This window comes from Macrobrachium nipponense, chromosome 4 (assembly GCF_015104395.2).
Source record: "Macrobrachium nipponense isolate FS-2020 chromosome 4, ASM1510439v2, whole genome shotgun sequence".
Taxonomy (NCBI): Eukaryota; Metazoa; Arthropoda; class Malacostraca; order Decapoda; family Palaemonidae; genus Macrobrachium; species Macrobrachium nipponense.
The window spans coordinates 125,430,533-125,452,963 of NC_061100.1; the positions used below are offsets into that span (position 1 = coordinate 125,430,533).

Genomic DNA, 22,431 nt, shown 5'->3' on the forward strand with positions numbered 1-22,431 from the left:
CCCCGTTGACTTCCACTCCCAGGGACTTGTCCCCATCGTATCCGCTAACAAAGCGAAAGATTCTTTTCGACCTGCTCGAGCAGATGCTCGAGAAAAGAGCAGTGGAACAGGTTTTAGACCTGGCAACGCCAGGATTTTACAACAGATTGTTTCTTGTACCGAAAAACAATCGGTGGGAGGGTGGCGGCCCGTCTGGATGTAAGTCGTCTAAACCTCTTTATAGAGAAGCAGAGGTTCAAGATGGAGACACCTCAGTCAGTTCTCGGGCCTTAAGACCTGGAGATTGGATGGTATCACTCGACCTCCAGGACGCCTACTTTCACGTCCCGATACATCCCCAATCGATGAAGTACCTTCGGTTCGTATTGAAAGGGAAGGTCTTTCAATTCAGGGCTCTTTGTTTCGGACTGAGTACGGCTCCTTTTATCCTTCACCATCTTAATGAAGAACGTGGCGAGGTGGCTCCATCTTTCCAACATCAGAATCTCGCTCTATCTAGACGACTGGCTCATACGAGCCTCCTCGCAGACCCGGTGCCTGAAGGATTTGAAGACGACTCTGTCTTTTAGCTGCGTCCCTGGGACTTCTGGTGAACTTCGAGAAGTCACATCTGACCCCAACACAGTCCATCGTGTATCTGGGGATTCAGATGGATTCAGTGGCTTTTCGGGCTTTTCCGTCCCAGGAACGTCAGCAACAAGGCATAGAAAAAGTGTCAGCCTTTCTAGGGAAAAGATTCATGCTCGGTGAGGGAATGGATGAGTCTGCTGGGGACCATTTCCTCGCTGGAGAAGTTTGTTTCCCTGGGGAGGCTACACCTCCGACCTCTTCAGTTCTTTCTGTCGGACAGCTGGACAGAAAAGGACAACTTCGACATGAAGTTAAACATCTCGGAAGAGGTGAAGAACCATCTAAGATGGTGGCTCGATCCGTGGAAGCTGTCAGAGGGCGTATCCCTCAAGCTTCAGAACCCCGCCCACCTAGTGTTGTTCTCCGACGCGTCATCCACGGGGTGGGGAGCACTCTAGGGGGGGAGGACGTGTCAGGTACCTGGAGAGGGGAACAGGTAACCTGGCATATCAACTTCAAAGAGCTGGCAGCGGTTCAATTAGCTCCAGTTCTTCCAGAACAAAGTCTCCCGTCGTGTGGTTCAGATCAACTCGGACAACACCACAGCCCTTGCATACTTGAAGAAACAAGGAGGAACACACTCTCGCTCCCTGTTTTTCTCTAGCAAAAGAGATCCTGCTTTGGGCGAAGGAGAGAGAGTCACAATATTGACAAGATTCATTGCCGAGTCGAGAACGTCCGGGCAGATCTCCTCAGTCGACAAGGACAGTTATTGCCGACAGAGTGGACTCTCAATCAAGAAGTATGCCAGGAACTGTGGGGTCTTTGGGGATGCCCCTTAGTGGACATCTTCGCAACATCAAGGACGGCGAGACTTCCTCTGTATTGCTCCCCGGTTCTCGATCCGGGAGCAGTAGCAGTAGACGCCCTTCTATGGGATTGGACGGGCCTGGATCTCTACGCTTTTCCACCCTTCAAGATCCTGGGGGAGGTGATGAGAAAATTTGCAGCATCGGAGGGGACGAGGTTGACCTTAATCGCCCCCTTTTGGCCCGCAGCGATCTGGTTCACAGAGGTGGTGTTCTACCTAGTGGATTATCCGAGATCTCTTCCGTTAAGGAGAGATCTACTCAAACAGCCCCACTTCGAGAGGGTACCACAAAAACCTCTCCGCTCTGAGTCTGACTGCGTTCAGACTATCCAAAAGTTGGCCAGAGCGAGAGGTTTTTCGAAATCAGTGGCTAAAGCTATCGCCACCGCGAGGAGACCATCATCAATCGCGGTTTACCAATCGAAGTGGGCAGCCTTTAGAAGTTGGTGTAAGAGAAAAGGAGTTTTCCTCTACCACTACCTCTGTGAGCCAGATCGCCGACTTCTTGCTTTATCTGAAACAAGATCTAAAGTTGGCAGTGTCAACTATTAAAGGCTACAGAAGCGTTCTATCTGTAGTCTTTCGCCATAGAGGTCTTGACCTCGCTAACAATAGGGATCTCCATGATCTATTGAGATCTTTCGAGACGACCAAGGTACCACTACCGAAGCTACCTTCGTGGAACCTGGATGTGGTCCTAAAATATTTGATGTCAAATCGCTTTGAACCTCTTTCATCTTCGTCTCTACGAGATTTGACGAAGAAAACTGTATTCCTAACTGCTCTGGCGACGGCGAAGAGAGTTAGCGAAATACAGGCTATCAGCAAACACGTCGGTTTCAAAGGGCATAATGCAGTCTGCTCTTTGAATATGTCGTTTCTGGCCAAAAACGAAAACCCTTCCAATCCGTGGCCTAGAACATTCGAGATCAAGGGTATGGCTGAGATCATTGGTCAAGAGCCAGAAAGAGTCCTGTGTCCTGTTAGGGCTCTTAGAGAGTATATTCGTAGAACGAAGGATTGCCGAGGTTCTGCAGAGAACTTATGGTGTTCGGTCAAGAGACCAAACATGCCCATGTCCAAGAATGCACTGGCATTCTTTTTAAGAAACACCATTAAAGAGGCGCACGCTTCTTGCAAAGACAGTGACTTGAAGATACTTAAAGTTAACGCGCACGAAGTAAGGGCTATTTCGACCTCAATAGCCTTTCAGAAAAACATGGCTCTTAAAAGACATTTTAAGTGCTACTTTTTGGAGGAGTAACTCAGTGTTCGCCTCTCACTACCTACGGGAGGTGAGAACGACCTATGAAAGCTGTTACTCTCTCGGACATACGTCGCCGCAGACACTATTTTGGGGCAGGAGGTAGCACTCATCCTTTCCCATAGAAAAGGGTAGGTGAGTTTTAATATTTGTATGTTTATGGTTGTAGGGTCGGCTGCCGAGTACAGTCGTCCCTTCCTTTAGCCTTTGGTATATGGGAGTTTGTTGTTAGGCTAACTTAGGTGGTGGTTTTTGCCTCGTTGCCCTCGGAAGTATGGTCATGGTCTAGTCACATTGTGGTCCCGTCCCCGTTGACAGATCATCTAGAGCGACCAACTACATAGGTCACTACCTTGTTGGTAACTCTAGTGAAGCAGAAGCAGGCTTGGGTGACAGTAATCACGAAGTCAGCTTATGCTAAACAGGTTAAGGAACCAAGATGTCAATCATGTATACATTTATATGTTTTCTAAAATCCTTTTTTCTGTCTCTCCCACCGCCAAGGTGGGATTCAGCTATATATATAGTCTGACAGTAAGTTTTCATGAACAAATGATATTGTTAAGATACATAAAGTTTGTTCATACTTACCTTGCAGATTATAGTATTTTAGTACCGCCCCACCTCCCCTCAGGAGACAGTGGAGATAGAAATCTGATAGAAAATGGGAATGGTTCCTGATACCCGCCTCCCAGCGGCGGGAATGGGTACTAACCACCCTAACTCCCACTACGTGTGTCGTAAGTTTTAGAAATTCTGTCGGACTTCAGAGAATACAGCTATATATATATCTGCCAGGTAAGTATGAACAAACTTTATTGTATCTTAACAATATCATTTTTCATACATACTTGATAAGTATATTTTTGTGACAAAATATATTTTTATGATGAAAAAAGCTTTATTAATTTTCAAATATTACAGTTCTGTAATACTTCCATGTAAACACAGCAAAATATCAGTAATAAAATCGGGTTTTCTTAAAAGATGCTTTACCTAAGCCAACTTTCTGGAGATAAACAAATCTTATGCACCATGACACCTTCTTAGAGCAGTACCCAAACGAAATGATATTTGACACGTTTTTGGCTGTTGTCTGCACAGCCGCCAATTCAGGAGCAGCATTCGTTTTCCTTGTCACTCATTGGCTGTACACTTGGCATTGATTGGTTGAACCCTGACTGCATCTCGCAGAGATGGAATTGTGGGTATCGCGCATCTAGTACCCAAGCAGCCTCACTGTGAAGAAAGTTATGGGCGTACGTGAACATAAACGCTAAGCTCTTGTATACGCATCAGCAAATATCTGAGTTCACCGTGCTAAAATGGCCCCTTAAAAGCGCCCTGCTCCTTCTAAGGCTTCTGCCAAAGAAACTAAAAGAAAGAAGACCGTAATGAAGTTCGATGAGAAGGGTCCTTCTTCATTTTTGTGATGAACATTGTGATTGGTAGCTGCTGCCGCAGTTGCTTCTTCATGGTGGTGAGGGCTTGATTATAGGGCTCCAATGCTTTATCAAGAATATTAGAAAACTTCAAGGAGTGTTCCATGTAAGGATCCCATGTTGCAACAAACTCCTGGAGGTGGTTTATAATTTTTTTAACTTGGGACAGGCGTTCCAAAGTTTAGGCCCTCCTCCTCCTCCTCCTGTTCCTCTCCTGAACCTGGAGTGTCTTCTTCCTCGCTGGCAGACTTCGTCAGCTCTTCCAAGTTCTGGTCTGTCAGGGGGTCAGAGTGGACGCTTATGAGGGTGCTAACTTCTTCCTCGGTGATATCGTCAATGCCCTCGCCACCAAGAATTTTTGCCAACTGGACTGCCTTATTAATGGCCAAATGCTGGATTTCCTGAGGAGAAAAGTCCGTATAATTATGGACACAGTCTGGCCACAACTTATTCCAGCAGGCATTCAGGGTCACCTTCTTCATGTCCTTCAACGACTGGTCGATGACAGACACGTGGCAATCGTGAAATTATGCCATTAATCTTTCAGTGTAAATTCCCTGTCACGGTCCATTGCATCAACCAGGTGCTGTAGGGAGTTCCCCGTGTAGAGTGCCTTGAAGGCACGGATAACGCCCTGATCCATAGACTGGAGGAGAAAGGTGGTGTTCGGAGGGAGGAACTCTAGCTGTACTCCCTTGTAATAAAGATTGAGACGGTGGCCACCAGCATTGTCCATTATGAGCAATACCTTGAAGTCGATGTCCAAATCGGCCAGGTATAGCCTAACTTGTGGAATGAAGCTCTGGTGGAACCAGTACTCCGTAAAGACTTGGGTGACCCAGGCCTTGGGATTATGCATCCAGAAGACGGGCAGTAATGCCTTGTTCTTGTTCTTGAATGCCCTGGGATTTGCAGCCTTGTAAATGAGGCCTGGTTTCAGGATAAAGCCAGCTGCATTCCCGCACATCAGGAAGGTCACCCTGTCCTTTTGTGCCTTGAATCCAGAGGCTTTAGCTTCATCCTTCATAAGGTACGTCCAGGATGGCATCTTCTTCCAGATCAGGCCAGTTTTATCCATATTGAACAACTGTTCTGGGCGATATCTTTTCTCCTGGATTATTTTCATGAAGGCCTCCGGATATTTCGCGGCCGCCTCTTTGTCTGCAGATGCAGCTTCCCCATGTAGAGAAACAGACTTTAGGTGGAACCTTTTCTGGAATAGGTGGAACCATCCTTTGCTTACCTGAAATCCTTGGGGAGCTGAGGATGGTCCCAGTTGTGGCTCTAACTCTTTTTCTTCAGGAGCTGGTTCTTCAAAGCCCAAGAATTCCAATGTCCCTTCTTCATCGCCTTCCAGTGCCTCTACATCTTCGGCTTTGGCTTCCTCTTCCTCACCACCTTGTGCAGCAGTAGCAGTTGATAGTTGCTGGTAGAGCTGTTGTGCTTTTTGGTGTATGATCTTGGAGTCAAGGGGTACGTTCTTCTTCCTGCAGTCCTTGATCCAGAATACGAATACAGATTCCATTTGTACGATTGTTTTGTCTCTCACTGTGGACACAGCCTTTGCGGTGCCATAGGACGTCATACTTACACTTTTTCTTATTTCATTTTCTTTTTTCTTTATGTATCTCACTGTGCTCTCGTTCACTTATTCATTAAATTAGGAAACAAGATAAACATGCTGGATGACAATGTCTTCTAAATAGCTCTAAGTCTAGTGCTTCCTTATCTATTGCTTGTATTTCTACACCTGCCTTATGCTAGCTCTTAGAAGCTAGAGATTTCCCATGTTTTAAGTAATTCTCCATTTGTTCTAATGACCTATATACTCCTCACATCTGTCTGACGCTGCACTGAATCTTCCAACAAGTAATACATAAGGAAATGTCTCTCATGTTTGAGGGTACTCATCCTCCGCTTGCATGTAGAGCAGGACCGATGAGCTCCGTCATTCCCCTAGCAACTTGCTCAGAAGGCGGGACAGATGTAGAGGCACTGGCTGACAGCTTTTCTTTATGTAGCTTGTCCATCTCAAGTCCAGTCCAAGCCGGGTCAATACCAGGAGAAGGTCCAAATCAATAAAAAACCAGAAGCGTAGTCGTAATACAATGCTAATGTCGTAATCCAGAATTCCAAGGCCAAATATATATATATATATATATATGTGGGGGTCGGGCTAATGAGCAAAAAAGTTCGCATGTTGCAGGACATGTCCTAACAGCACCATGAACAGAAAACAAATTGAGGAGGCAAGCCTCTGGTGACTGGTACTTGCAGCAGCGTTGCCAACGGTAACACAGGTCACTCATTTGATTAGAATTTACCTGCAGCGTTGGTAGTGCTGACAGTTTAAATTACCCACTGTGGTTCATCTGTGGGGATATAGTTCGGGCTGGTCAGTGACCAGGGCTAATTCAGGTGTTCAGATAATTATTACAATATTAGTTTTATTATGAAAACTTCATATTTACATGTTTTGATTTTAAATAACGAAAAATTAAAAATGCGATGATTATATGAACAAAGTTACAGCTACAAAGGAAAATTGAAACACTGGAGACACCCTTTTCAGTCAGCTGAGAGAGACTCCTTACCACATAAATGAGTACCTCATATATGAAATGTGATGGTTTGTATTTTCTGTAGGAGCAAATTACAAATGTTTAAAGTATGGTGTATTTTTTGTAGCTAAACAAACCAGAGATTTTTATAATATTCCAAGTTCAACCACTCTTTAGTCTTCTATGCCAAAGGAAAAAGTGTTTGATGATGGCAGGTTCCCCTCCCCTCCCCAACCTACCACCAGTGACCTATGGGTCGGCTCCCCGTATTAAGGGTCTTTTGATGAGGTAAAGGCTAATTGGAGGGGTTGCTGTGGTAGTGTTTAACACTCGCCCCAGTTTTATACCGACACCTTTTTTATAGGTGAGTGAGTCAGAGGCTTCTGACATGTCCAGTTTAGCAGTTCTCTGGTATTATAGCAATATTTTACTAGAAATAGATTTTTCCTATGTCAAAATCCCTTTGTTACTCAATTTGAATGGTTGATTCCAGCTCGTGCTGAGGAGTACACACACATAAAAGGCTCTGGTTTGCATAAATAGAAAAATTACAAATTATGTACTCTTTAAATTTTTTATATTTTGATTACTATGCAATGCTTTCTTAAGATTGTGGTTCAGATATATAGTTTTGAGTGTATTATTCAGGATTATAAGCTTATTCTTGGTGAGCAAGTTATGCATAGTCTTTTTATTTAATTCTACTGAATAACTGGGTCAATCAACTGCAAATGGTTTTGGTACTCATGTGGTCTTGGAAATTTTTGTTGGGATACGTGGGGTCCTTCAGATATTTTGAGAAATCTGGAGGGGTGGGTTATATTACTACAAGTGTAATGTTTTTTTTTTATTACTTTTCCAGATAGTAATTAATGGAACTGATAAGGCATTTACTTTTGATTTTGCCTTTCCATCAAATACCAGCCAGAGCTATGTGTATGATTCATCTGTCAAGAATGTTGTGAAGAATTTGTTTAAAGGTATGTGGTCTTTAATTTAACCTATTTCTTTGAATAAAAAATCATTTCACTGTAAACTTGCTATTTATATGCAGACCAAATTCATTGCCTTGAAATGTATAGATTCCATAGTCTTGCCTTAACACCCCCCCCCCACACACACACACACACAAAAAATGGGGGGATTAGCATTCTCGTGTATGCCCCTCAAAGATCCAGGGGTTCACTGCAGATAACTACCTGACTTTTTATATATCAGTTGTGTTGATAGTAACCACAGCATAAAAATTTTGTATAAGTAACTTATCAATTACAGTGGACACCCCGTATTTGCATTTTCGGGATTCATGGACTCATTCATTTGCGGATTTTCTTTGGAACCTATCAAAAAATTATTTGCAGAAGGAAACTCATTTGTGGGTTTCTCTGTGGAATGTATTTATAAAATTATTTGCCGAGGCAAGTTGTTTATTACAGCGTATTCTGTATTTTCATGTTATTTACTGTATAATACGTATGTGACATTAAATAGAATTGAAAAAGAAACCCACAAAATCACTGTGTAACTTGTTTACTTCTAAGTATTTACATTTAATTTTACTCCACACTCGAGTACTTTCAGGCCCTATCTGTGGCCCATTTTCAAGAGATGTTTGGGTTGTCAGCCTGGGTCAAGGCCCAGCAGTCTTCTGGAACTTCTTCTCGTTGAGCTGTCATTTATGTGATGGCTGTTCTGGTTTCCTTGAGAGTTGCCAACCCCCTCTTGTCGCTCTGATATCCTGAGATGATGGTCAATGGGATTAACCCTTGTGGTAAGGGAGTGGTCACCAAAAGTCTGTTGGGCAGAAAACCTAATCTCCAGGTCAGCAGGGTCAATCTTAGCTTCTTTTAATATCAAAGCTCAGCTTATGGGATCTTCTCAGGTAAAACCTTGTTTTCCTTCTATTACTTTAATCTCTGATGAGTGCTCCTTCTACTACCCTCCTGTGACTAATTTTATTGCTTTTGTTTATAAGCCTACTGTTTTTTAAATCCATCTTATGGTCATTTTCCCAACAATGTCTAGCTATAGCACTCCCCTGAGAGTTAAGCTGTACTGCCCTTCTATGTTCTTGGATTCTAGTCCTTATTCCCCTACCTGATTCCTCCACATATTTGTCTCCACAATTGTTGCAATTGATTATGTATACCCTACATCATCTGTATTACTGTGTTCTCCTTCAAATTTATTTTTAATACTTTGTTTTTTACAGTATTATCAAAGGTATATACAAATTTATATTTACTTTCTTTCATTTTTGAAGTGATTTGTTTCATTTTAGGCATAAAAGGGAGGGCAACTATTTTCTTATTTTCTTTATTCCATGTACTCTCTACATTGCTCTGTAAAAAATTTTCCTAGCTTTGTTGAGTGCCCTTTTTCTGAACCATTCTGGATAAGCTAATGCATTGAAGCTTTATCGATATAATTTATTTCTTGCTCTGTCTTGCAAGGGTCACATGTTCTCATTGCTCTAAGAAATAAACGTTATTATTATTGTTACTTTTCTCTAAAGTGAACTGGATGTTGTTATTAAACTTACTGAGTTCGTCTAGAAAAGTTTCTTTTCATACAATCAACTTACCTGTCAGATATATACATAGCTAAGACTCCGTCGTCCCCGACAGAAATTCAAATTTCGCGCCACTCGCTACAGGTAGGTCAGGTGATCTACCGGCCTGCCCTGGGCGGCAGGACTAGGAACCATTCCCGTTTTCTACTCATATATTTTCTGTCGCCGGTGGTATCAACATCGTTGCTGCCACCTCTTGACTGGAATTCGCTTTTCTAGACAATTGATCATCTTTTTGTGGACTTTTGGTGACGTACCTGGATCGTTGTTTTGGCATTCGCTACTGTGGACTGGATTTGGACTTGCTTTTGATTTTTCTTCAAGAATGTCTGATTCAAGTGGTTGTGTGAGAATGTGTGTGAATGTAGGCTGCAAGGTGAGGATACCGAAAGCTTCGGTTGATCCTCACACTGTATGTCGCAAATGTAGGGGTTTTGATTGTTCTATTTCTAACACCTGTCATGAGTGTGAGAGGTTGAATGTTGAGGAATGGAAGACTCTAACTTCTTACTTGAAGAAGTTAGAAAGGGATAGAGTCAGAAGGGCTGCATCTAAGATTGCGGGTAGTAGTACAAGGCCAATTGAGCCTTTGGATAATTCTAACTCTTCTCTTAATTATGATTCTAATTCTGTATCAGGGCCCTCACTGGCTTTACATTCAGATTCGGCCTCGGAAATTGCTGAACTGAAAGCTACTCTTCACAGGATGAGATCCAAAATGGCTACCATGAAAGGTAAGGACTGTGAAAGTGATTATAGTGAAGTGAGTGTCCCCAGTGTTGTGGAGGGGGCGTCTGACCGTCTCTGCGACGCTCCCAGCCTAGACCTCTTCCAAGCTCCCAAGCCCAGAGGAGAAGGAAAGTCGAAAGCCGTACGGAGGTTGTGGAGAATTCCCCACGGTCAGGCGTTCCCTTCAGCAGGCGCTGTATATAGACAGACTGCTCAGGATCGCTATCGGAAAAAAAAAGCGTCCTCAGAGAGTGCTTCTCTTCGTCCGCTTCTCCCTCTCCTAAACGAGGGTGGAAGGATTCGGACTTGTCCAGGCCCCTGAAAAGGCACTGGAGAGATCCTGTGTTGGATTCAAGCCCAGAACGCTTTTCGGAAGAAGCGCCTCCTTCCATCAAGAAGGCGAAGAGGGTTTTTGTCGTCCCATGATGTGGGCAAACTCCTTCGAGGTCTCCCTCTCCCGTTCAAGAGACGCAGGAGAGGCTTCCAAGAGGATCATTTTGGCGGTGCAGGAACAGCTATCCGCCTTGGTAGGAGTCCTTTCGAAGGATCCTCCTCGTAAGAAAGACGTGAGACTGCCGGTCAAGAAGACTCGTCTTCCTTCTCCCGCCAGGAGTGAGGCTCCTGTGGGAAGTGAGTTCTTTTGAGATGACTCGGATAGAGACTCTTTGGACGATTTTGATTCGCCAGACAAGCGCGTCGCGCCAGTCAAGCGCGAGGCGTCCTACAGACGAGAAGCGTCTTCTAGGATTAGAGCGTCAGACAAGCGAGAAACGCTTTACAGGCGCGGGAGGATTTATTCCCAGATGGGATTACGTCTGCCAGACCAGCAGCTTCAGCCGAGCGCGAGGTAACAACCAGGCGTGAGGATTCAGCCAAGCGCGAGGCGCCAGACAAGCATTCTGACATACAAGGATGTGGCACCAGAAAGGCGCGAGACTCCACCAGCGCGAAGCGTCAGTCAGGCGCGAGAGCTTTGAGAGGCGCGAGACATCAGTCCAGGCGCATCCAGGCGCGAGGCGCCAGCCAAGCCGCGAGGAGTCGCCAGGCGCGAGACGCCAGCCAGGCGCGAGAATCCGGCCGCGCGGAGCGTCAGCCAGGCGCGAGACGCCAGCCAGGCGCGAGGATCCGGCCAGGCGCGAGGCGCCAGCCAGGCGCGAGGCGCCAGCCAAGCGCGAAGAGCCAGCCAAGTACGAAGAGCCAGCCAGGCATAGGAGCTCTTTACACTCTCTTAGCCCCTCTCCTATTAGGAGTTTGTCTCCCGTAGAGAGAGTTTTTGGACAGGAAGACCCGGAACGGGAAGTGGCCTCTCCTTCTGATCCGATTTTAGAAGAGGACTCAGAGGACGAGACTCACGGCAAAGAAGGGCTGTCTAACTACAAAGTTTTTGACAGCTCTCCTCCTCCAGGAATAACGGAGATGCATTGATCCCTGCCGCTCCTCCTTCGCCTCGTTCACTTTTTTCATGCGCTAAGACGCCGAAATCGTCGGCTTTCTTGAAGATGAGACCGACGATTTCTATGAAGAGAGCTCTTCAATCGCTGGATAGCTGGATGCTAACCAAGAAAGAGCTAGTAAGGTAAGGACAGTTTTTGCATGCCTCCCGCTAAACTTACGGGCAAGAGAGGGATTTGGTACCAGACTGGGGAGAATATGGGTCTCACACTCCCAGCTTCAGCTGAAGCTGACTTTTCCAGTCTGGTAGATGCATCCAGGAGACATAGCCTTCACACTGCTAAGATTACTTGGGGTCTTTCAGAGTTGGATCATCTCCTCAAGGGACTTTTTCACATTCTAGAAGTCTTTAACTTCCTAGATTGGTCCCTTGGGGTGATGTCCAAGAAGGCTCATGCCCTGTTAAGGGCTAGAGCCGGACGTACTCCTTGCAATTTTGTCCTGTATTGACAAGGCGGTACAGGACGGCTCAAGGGAAGTTTCTTCCTTATTTGGAGCAGGTCTCTTGAAGAAGAGATCTGTTTTTAGCGCTTTCTTGACGAAAGCAGTTATCCCATTCACAAAGAGCAGCCTTGTTATTCGCCCCTAGGTCTGATTTTCTGTTCCCTTTACAGTTGGTGAGGGATATTTCCCGATCTCTGACGGAGAAAGCGACACAGGATCTTCTCCTACAATCTTCCAGGAAGAAGAGACCAGTGATGGTGGGAGAAAAGAAAGGGGTGTCTACTCCTGTTCGGCCCTTTCGAGGAGGCCCTCCAGCTAGAGTTACCGCTAAAAGGAAAACGACCGAGAAGAGAGGTCGAGCCTCGTTCCGCCCCTTTAAAAGGGGAAAGTGAAGTGGCGCTCCTCCAAACACCAGTAGGTGCCAGGCTCCGGGGATTTGCGGAAGCCTGGACTCTCATAGACACAGACGCTTGGTCGATGTCTGTGCTTCAGAAGGGATACCTCATTCCTTTCCCCTGGACAATCCTCCCCTGACGTCAACTCCGAGGGAATTGTCCGCCAATTACAAGGACCCTGTGTTGAGAGATACTCTTCAACAAATGGTGGATCAGATGTGGACAAGGGAGCTATAGAACTAGTGCTGGATCAAAGCTCCCCAGGGTTTTACAATCGTCTTTTCTTGGTTGCGAAAGCCTCGGGGCTGGAGACCAGTTCTGGATGTCAGCGCTCTGAACAAGTTTGTTCAGAAACAGAAGTTCTCCATGGAAACCTCTGCTTCAGTCCTTGCGGCTCTTCGCCAAGGGGATTGGATGGTGTCTCTGGATCTCCAGGACGCCTATTTTCACGTCCCGATCCATCCTTCGTCGAAAGAAGTACCTCCGTTTCATGACGGGGGGAAGGATCTTCCAATTCAGAGCCTTGTGTTTCGGCCTGTCTACGGCGCCTCAGGTTTTCACGAGCCTTATGAAAAATGTGGCGAGATGGCTTCATCTGAAAGGAATCAGTATTTCTCTGTACCTAGACGACTGGCTTATCAGAGCAAAGTCAGAGAAACAGTGTTTGGAGGACCTGACTGTGACACTAAACCTGATAAAGACCTTAGGATTACTCGTGAACCTCGAGAAGTCCCAACTGATCCCCAGCCAGAACTTGGTCTATACTGGGGATTCGGATGGATTCTCGGGGTTTTCGAGTATTTCCTTCTCAAGAGAGGGACTAACGAGAGGTTTAGAAAACGTCTCTCCTCTTCCTAAGGAAGGAACGTACTTCGGCGAGGGAATGGTTGAGCCTGTTTAGGGACCCTTTCCTCGCTCGAAAACAGTTTTTTTCATCTAGGAAGACTTCATCTCCGTCCTCTTCAGTTCTTCCTCAGAAGTTCGTGGAACATGAAGACAGGACTCCTCTCGGACAGTTTTCCCATTCCAGATCTGATGAAACGCCATTTAGAATGGTGGTTACTCCCACTGAGGGAAAACAAGGGTACTTCCCTGGAAATACAGAGCCAAACCTTGTATTGTTTTCCGACGCGTCGGAAAAAGGTTGGGGAGCAACTTTGGGAAAGAGAGAGGTGTCAGGCACTTGGAATGCTCTTCAAGTGTCCTGGCACATAAACTGCAAAGAACTGTGGCTGTACACCTAGCTCTAAAGAGCTTCGAACCGTTAGTGAGCAACAAAGTAGTACAAGTGAATGCGGACAATACAACCGCTCTTGCATACATTCGGAAGCAAGGAGGTACTCACTCGTATGCCCTTTACGAACTCGCAAGAGACCTGCTGTTGTGGACATCGCAAAGGAACATCTCTCTATTGACGAGGTTCGTTCAGGGAGTAAGGAACGTGAGAGCGGACAGGCTGAGCAGGAGGAACCAGGTCCTTCATACTGAATGGACCCTCCACTCAGACGTTTGCCGCAATCTCTGGTCTCTTTGGGGGACTCCTCATGTCGACCTCTTTGCCACGTTCCTCTCGAAGAGACTGGAAGTCTTCTGTTCAGTAGTGGAAGACCCCAGAGCTCTATAGCAGTAGACGCCTTCTGCTAGATTGGTCTCAGGTAGACGTTACGCATTTCCCCCATTCAAGATTCTGGGGCAAGTGCTCAGGAAGTTTGTGACTTCAAAGGGGACAAGAATGACCCTGATAGCCCCCTTTTGGCCAGCTCAAGAGTGGTTCCCAGAGGTACTGGAGTGGATAGTAGACTTCCCCCAGATCCCTTCCACAAAGGAAGGATCTTCTCAGACAACCACACTTCGAGAGGTTTCATCAAAACCTCCCCGCTCTCGCTCTGACTTGTCAGAGCGAGAGGCTTTTCTAGCAAAGCAGCAAGCTCGATCGCTAGAGCCCGGAGAACTTCCACTATCCGGGTTTACCAATCCAAGTGGGAAGTTTTTAGAAGGTGGTGTAAGTCGAAGAAGTTGTCCTCCTCCAGTACCTCTGTAACAGAAATAGCTGATTTTCTGTTATTTCTGAGAGAAGAATCGCGTCTCTCCGTAGCCACGATAAAGGGCTATAGGAGTATGCTATCGGCCGTCTTTAGGAATAGAGGCCTAAATTTGGGAAACGATAAAGATCTACATGATCTGATTAGGTCTTTTGAGACCAAGAAGTCTAAGATTACTTCTCGCCCTAACTGGAATCTAGACGTATTGCTGAAGTTCTTGTCTTCAGAGAGATTGAACCCCTACATTTGGCCTGTTTCGTGATTATAACGAGAAATGTTTATTTCTTTTGTCACTGGCGACGGCGAAAAAGAGTTAGTGAACTGCACGCCCTTAGTGACAAAGTCGGGTTCAATATAGATTCAGCCATCTGTTCCTTCAAGGAATTATTCTTGGCAAAGAATGAAAATCCTTCGAATCCCTGGCCGAGAAACTTCGAGGTAAAAGGATTATCGGGTCTCGTCGGCAGGGAACCGGAGAGGTCTCTTTGCCCAGTAAGGGCGTTAAAGTTTTACTTACAGAAAAAGAAACAGTTGGGAGGTTCTAGACAAGGTCTTTGGTGCTCAGTGAAGGATCCATCAAGACCTATGTCTAAGAATGCTTTAGCCTTTTTTGTCAGGAACGTAATTACGGACGCTCATAAGGCTTGCACGGATGATTCTTTCAAACTCCTGAGAGTAAGAGCTCATGAAGTGAGAGCAGTGGCGACGTCTCTCTCTTTTCAGAGAAATATGTCACTAAAGAATATCTTGGAAGCGACATATTGGAGATGTAATTCTGTGTTTGCTTCTCACTATTTGAAGGACGTGCGTGTGACCTATGAAAAATGTTTTTTCCTTAGGTCCTTTTGTGTCTGCGGGCACAATCCTGGGTACAGGAGCTGACAACAATCCTTAATTTTTACTACTTATGTCTAATAGATATGTTCTAGACTTTCTGCTGAACAAGTGCAGATACCGCACAGGCGGCCAGTCACATCAAGTCAGTAAGGAACTCTTGTGATATCTTTTAGTAGATGAGTATCTTTTTTATTTTTTTTTGAAAAATTATTGTGTGCGTGTGCAATTTGGTTTGAGTTACGGTTGTTGCGAAGAGTTGGGGATAACTCGGAGCAATTTTTAATACTAACATGGTGGTTAGGATCAGGTGGTCGGGATTGGTTGTGTGCTCCTTAATAAGGTGTGTTGTCATATAAGTGGATCAGCACCCATTGACAAAGTCCTTGCAGGCTCTGCCGAGTAAGTGGATAAGACCCCTTCGGCAGTTCCACAAGAATTCTTGGCCATAGATCACATATCTCACTAAAGTTTCTTGAGGTGATGCAGACTACGGGGCAAACACCCACGAAGTCTACCACCTATCAGGTAGGAACCAAGGTTTTTATTTATACCTACAACAGATGTTGTTTACCTGTCTATTCCAGTATTAGCTGTCTCTTACCCTCCACCGAAGGGTGCCAATCAGCTATGTATATATCTGACAGGTAAGTTGATTGTATGAAAATGATATTGTTATAATACAATAAAGTTTCATACATACTTACCTGGCAGATATATACGATTAGGGCCCACCCAGCCTCCCCGCAAGGAGACAGGTGGAAGAGAAAATATATGAGTAGAAAACGGGAATGGTTCCTAGTCCTGCCGCCCAGGGCAGGCCGGTAGATCACCTGACCTACCTGTAGCGAGTGGCGCGAAATTTGAATTTCTGTCGGGGACGACGGAGTCTTAGCTATGTATATATCTGCCAGGTAAGTATGTATGAAACTTTATTGTATTATAACAATATCATATTTAATTTTCATCACCTTGCAGAATAGCAAAAATATCCACATATCTCCACCATCCTTGCAGTTTTAAGTTAGGGACATTAACATTGGGAACTAGATTAGCTTCGAAATATTCCATATAGATGTTAGCTAGTATAGGTGATAATGAGGACCCCATAGCTACTCCATATTTCTGAAAATGTAAGGGGAGAAATTGCTCTTTGTTTTTGGTTGCAATGGGGTTTTGTGGATGATTTTGCAGCCACAATCTGGGCACTAAACACAGCCTCTTCAGTCTGTCTCTGCGGGTTTGTCCTCCCCTTTAATTGCTGATACCTTGGTGGAGCCTATTCAATGCCATCTTGATGGTATCATGGGACTTTTACAGAAGCCTCTTGCAGTGGCTTAGGAAGCACCGGACTTAGCTCCCTCTCCAATTTCATCTGATGTTGAAGTTATTGAGCTGGATCACACTACCTCAGCATACTCGACTCTTCTCAAATAAATCTTGATTAGTTACCTGAATTTATGAGCTTGTTGAAGAAAGCTCCAACTTCTGGCATTTTTTCTCATCCTCCAAGAATTGAGAAATGAGAGTTTGACTTTCATTGGAAGGGAGCAATACAAGAGTCTTTTGTCTTCCCCCCCTGTCCAGAGAGAAATCTGCGAATACAGGGGGTTCACTGTACTCATTTCAAATAATTATTAATTAACTATAATAAGCAAAAGAAAAAGAAGCTTCTGACCTCCTTTTGTTTACAAGCAACCACTAACTAGCACACATTATAGTAATCCCACATTTCCATTATCTAGGCTTAGCCTAGTGCCAAAATCTTGAACTTTTCCAAAACTAGCCTATACCACATGTAATGTTCAATCCCAAAATTTTAGGCTATGAAATTTTTTATGAAAAACACAATAAAAATGCAGTTCACTTAGTTTTGAACATGCATCCAAAGCATTCAAAGTAATGTTTTTTTAGGATTTTTGACTATTTTCGACAATTTTCCGGCTTACAACAATTTTCAACTTGCTCAGCATCTCAAGAATGTAACTCCCATCGTAAAATGCGGTCTGCCTGCACTAGGCTCCGACTGCTGGAAGCCTAGCTCCTGCTCACTGACTATTTTTTCTGTCTAGAGTATTGTGTTGAATTGCATGAAAATGTCACACCTGCTGCTACGTACAGTTTCGCATATTTGCTGACCAACCCAGTGCTGCCCAGGAAAATTGCGAATGACAGGCTATGGGTATGGGGAGGGAAGAGGGGTTGGGAAATGGAGGGAGAAAGGAAGGGGGAGGGGGAATGGAAAAAGAAGGGAAGAGGACTTGGGTGGTGGATTTGGGAGGGGGAGAGGGATGGGAAGATAGAGGGGGAAGGGGAAATTACATTTCACTATTAGAAGAGGAAAATCATTTCTGTTGAAGAGAAGCCATCTCCCTTTCAACTATAGTCAGACTTTTTATCGATTGTGTGGAATAAACTGCATAGCAAAGCGGAAAAGAATCGTGCAAGGATCTGTCCTCAGCAAATTGCACGAATTTGTAGTGGATTCAGCGTATGTGGATGTATTGCTAACTCACTACTGTGCTATACTTCAGAAACTCCCCTCCCTCTTCCCTCCCCCTACCTGTAGCCTATCATTCACAGTTTTCCCAGGCAGGTCAGCAAGTATATATAAGGCTATAAACCATCCTTGGTGAAAGCCCTATCCAATAGTTTCTGTTTGGTTTAAATCCGTCAAGCCACTAAGCCTTGATTGAATAACAGACAGGCAGATGGCCATAATGCTCATTTTAGTATGATGTCTTCAATCTGTACAAGGTGTTGTCGAGTCCATGTAACCGTTATTAAGTCCAATAAGAAGTTGATCCTGTATGGATGGATGTCCTCATGTCTGCACAACTGTCAAGGATCAGCAGGGTTGCAGTTATCTAAGAGTCTGCAGGATGATATGTAAGTTCATTCTGTTGCTTGCGAGCCCACAGAATTGCCAGCGAGTCTGCATGGCCTACAGCTCCCTTCTCTCTCTCTGATTAAGATGATGTTCAAGACAGAGACAAATCAGAGAGTCCAGTGGGCCTCCTCCTCCTCTTATATTTTTCTTTTTTTCTGGCCATGAACATCAGCTTTTTCTGAATATGTCCATGTATCCTAGGATGACTGATATTTGTCTCCCTTTGAAGGGGAAAGCTCAAAGGTTTTGAACATAAGACCAACTGGTACAGGGAATCACAGCTGGACACCATCGTTTTTTCCTTTGGTCCCTGATTTAATTCAGACCTGCGGTAGTGGCTGTCCAAACTTAAACTTTCGGAAAGGATATCCCTTCTTCCTCTGAGAATGGACTTGATCTTCTGCTCAGCGCCTTCATCTGGGTTGAGGAGTCTGCTCAAGGAACCAGGAAGTTTCTGGATTTTGTCCCCAGAAGAACGGAGCCTTCACTTCTTTGTCAGATGACCAGCTTACACATGTGTGATTTGATGGTTCATGTGTATATGGCTCCCAGCTGAAACAAAGGAAGTGCTCAGTTTATTTGTAACATTTGTTCTGTGTTAAACTCTGCTGAACTTTCACATAATTATTTGTGGTATTATTGTGATTATAGTGCAAATAAATCATGGGGCCTAGGAAATGTACAGATGACAGTAAACTAGTAAGAAAAGCAGATAGAGAAATGTTAGAGGATGGCCCAAGAAATGTGTGCGAAGTGGGGGAATATAGTTTCCTTGAAAGTATCACCCCACAAAACATTAGCAAACCATGTTATAAACCTGTTTAATGACAATGCTGTGTCACACTTTAGGAACATTTTAAAATGCAGGCATAAATGTGACTGGACAGTCTTCAGTGAGTCTCAAGAATAAAGTGGTAGAAGAGAGAAAATAAAGAGAAAACCATAAATACATAGTTGTATGTTGTTTTTACAGAAAGGGACTCCCATTCCAAACTGGCATTTCCAATTTAGCTGTTCTCTGGTATTATAACAATATTTTACCTTAGAAATAGTGCTAAAGGAACCTATTTCACGGAGCGACACGGCCAAGCCCAGAAATACATATATACATATATACTAATTATATCTTATAAATAATAATATATAATATATATATATATATATATATATATATATATATATACATATATATATATATATACATTTTATATATATATATATATATATATATATATATATATATATATATACATATGTAAATATATATATATATATATATATACATATACTTATATATAATATTATATATATAATATATATATATATATATATATATATATATATATATATATATAATATATATATATATATATACATATATATACATATATTATATATATATATATATATATATATATATATATATATAATATATATATATATATATATATATATATAATATATAAATTATTATATATTGCTACTTTCAAAATGCATGTTTTCCCCTCTTTGAAATGTCATGTAGATTGTGCAACATTTTTTCAGATTCCTAGATAGCTTAGAATAGGATGTTTTAAATGTGTGTTCAGATTTCGCATTAACGTCTTGTAAAAGAATATATATATAACGTAAAGAGAGAGATCCTTGTCTTTTCAAAGCTGCAAATGTTTAACTTTTATGTCAGCACTTTAAGATTAGAGTCTGCGAGATCCGTTTGCTTCCCTGCTCTGTCAGCGCGTTTGATAGCGAGCTCGTTGTCATCAAAAACATGTCAATCTTAATTATCGTTTACCCTCCGTTTCAATCGGGTACGTATCTGTTGAGCAGTCTTGTCTTGTACGTGTATGCTTTAATCAAAGCCACGTGCATGTTGCACATTATGTGTGTAAGATTGCGTCAGATTTCAGAACTTTCGAGAAGCTTTCGTGCCTAGAACGTTTTGAGACATCTGCTCTGTCATTTCCATAAAGGAAGAGATATTCATTCGATCTTAAGACCTCGAGGCAGTTAGATCTCCCTCTCTCTCTCTCGCTCTCTCTCTCTCTCACTCGACATCGAGATTTTATTAATGTAACGTAAATTTGGTCACTCATAACTTGTGAGAATTCTATATTTGATATTTCTTAGAATTTATTTAGTTTATTTAATTTCTTTTGTGGAATCTGAACAAACATTTCGTAACGGCGCCTGGTTTTTTTGTGAAAGTGTAATATACAAGAGAAAGAAAGAAGTTGGTATACCAAAAAAGGTAAAGTGTGTTATATTTTTATTAGTTGCAACTAATAATGGATAGGGAGTGTGTTTAACTAATAACGGATAAGAATTGTGTTTAACTAATAATTGATAGGAACTGTTGTCTGTTACGAAGGTTTGGTAAAAACTGTTGGTTACAGTGTTTTGAATGAAAAAGATTTACACTTTTACACATTGCTGATATTTTTTGTGTTTGTGTCTGTTCCATTGTTTGTGCACTTATTCATTTTCTTATTGAAGTGTGTCTTTTTGTTTTATATTTTCATTTGCATTCACAATTTAATTGACTTAGTTATTTTCATTGCTTTATCATTGCACATTTAATTAAATTTAACACTTGTGAATTGATTTGCATTTACTTAGAATTCTTTTCAAGTTTTATTGTTGTTTAGCACTTGTGAATTAATTTCAAATTTTCAATTATTGCCTAACACTTTTGAATTTTGATTGAATCAATTTTTTTGAATTTTTTGATAAATTAATTTTGATTTAATTTTACTTAATTTGATTCAAGAATTAATTAAACTTTACTTTGTTTTGAAGTAACAGTAATTTTCCCTGATATTGTGAATTTCACTTATAAATTTTGAATTTAATAATAAATTTTTGTATTTAAAATTTTTATAAGTGTTTTCTTTATCTTACACTAGTATAAATATATTTAATTAAGATTATATTCATGTTAGGTAGAAACATAGAGTGGTAATTGATTTGCTTTCCTTCAATTTAATTGAAGTGACTTAGAACCAGGGAAGTACTTAGACTTCTGAAATCAGGGAAATACTTAGAGTTTTAAAGTTGTTGAAGGAGTGATGCCCTTTGATTAATTTTAATTACTTACAAGATTACCTCACACCTGTTTTGATGACTTAGTCTGATTTTCTGCAATACTGGTAAGTGTTAAGGGATCACTGTTGCCTTTAGTGTATTCAGTCGTTTAAACGTGTTATGAGGGTTCAGGTGTCTGGCTTTTGTGAGGTAATAATTGATAAATGGTAACCAGATACTTGGCACTTCATAACAATATATATATATATATATATATATATATATATATATATATATATATATATATATATATATTATATATATATATATATGTATATATATATATATATATATATATATATATATATATATATATATATATATATATATATATATATATATATATATATATATATATATATATATATATATATATATATATATATATATATATATATATATATATATACACACACACACACACACACACATATATATATATATAATATATATATATATATATATATATATATATATATATATATATATATATACAACACACACACACTTGGTGTGTGTGCGTAGTACTAGTACTATTGTTTAAATTACATTGTTGTTTTCCATACATAAAATAAGATAAAACTATGACAATATATTCAATAGTATTTCAGTGTTCCATGTATAAACTAAAAATTTTTTGTACACAAGTTGAAAATTGTACACTTCACTTACTTGGTTGCAGAACCGTAGGTTTAAGTGCCTATTCTGCATTAACAGATCATAGACCTAGTGTATACTAAACTACCGTATATGCCATTAGAATATGCAAGATGCAACACGCACATACACATAAGCCTAATTTCGCTTTCCTACGACGTTCAATAAACTCCTCCCAGAACTCCTTATGTGCGGACGCAGCTGCCATGTTGCCACTTCAGCGTCTCGTTGAAACTGAAGTAAATCTTCAGATCACACCATAGACGTGGAGGTTTCCGGCCACCTGAAATAAATTGGATGCAATGAACCTGGCAACGGCAGGTTGCGAGTTCGTCGGAGAGGGTCGGACGATCACCCCATAGACAGTGAGATTTACTTCCGATTCAGATAACCGAATCTGGTGATCGTAACGTCTACGGGGCCCTTTAGGATTATATGTCAGTGATGATACTGTAAAACAAGTGTTTCGTGAAAAATTTTCATTCAAAGCCATGACTTCCCAGCCCCTCTAATTGCTTGCAAGTTAATATTGTGAACTCCTGGGCCTTAAAGGTGCATATTCTATACTTCTCTTTCTTCTCTATTCCTTAGACTGTAGGACATTCAGACTGAGAAAGTTGGGTTCAG

General features: G+C 42.2%; 1 protein-coding gene across 1 annotated transcript in view; it reads left to right on the forward strand.

Annotated features, from left to right (window-relative positions):
- Positions 1–22,431, forward strand: part of LOC135211133 (chromosome-associated kinesin KIF4A-like) — a 214,569-nt gene that overhangs the window by 16,355 nt on the left and 175,783 nt on the right. The window contains 1 exon segment of the mRNA XM_064244278.1: positions 7,571–7,688. Within this exon segment, the coding sequence (XP_064100348.1) occupies positions 7,571–7,688 (118 nt within the window).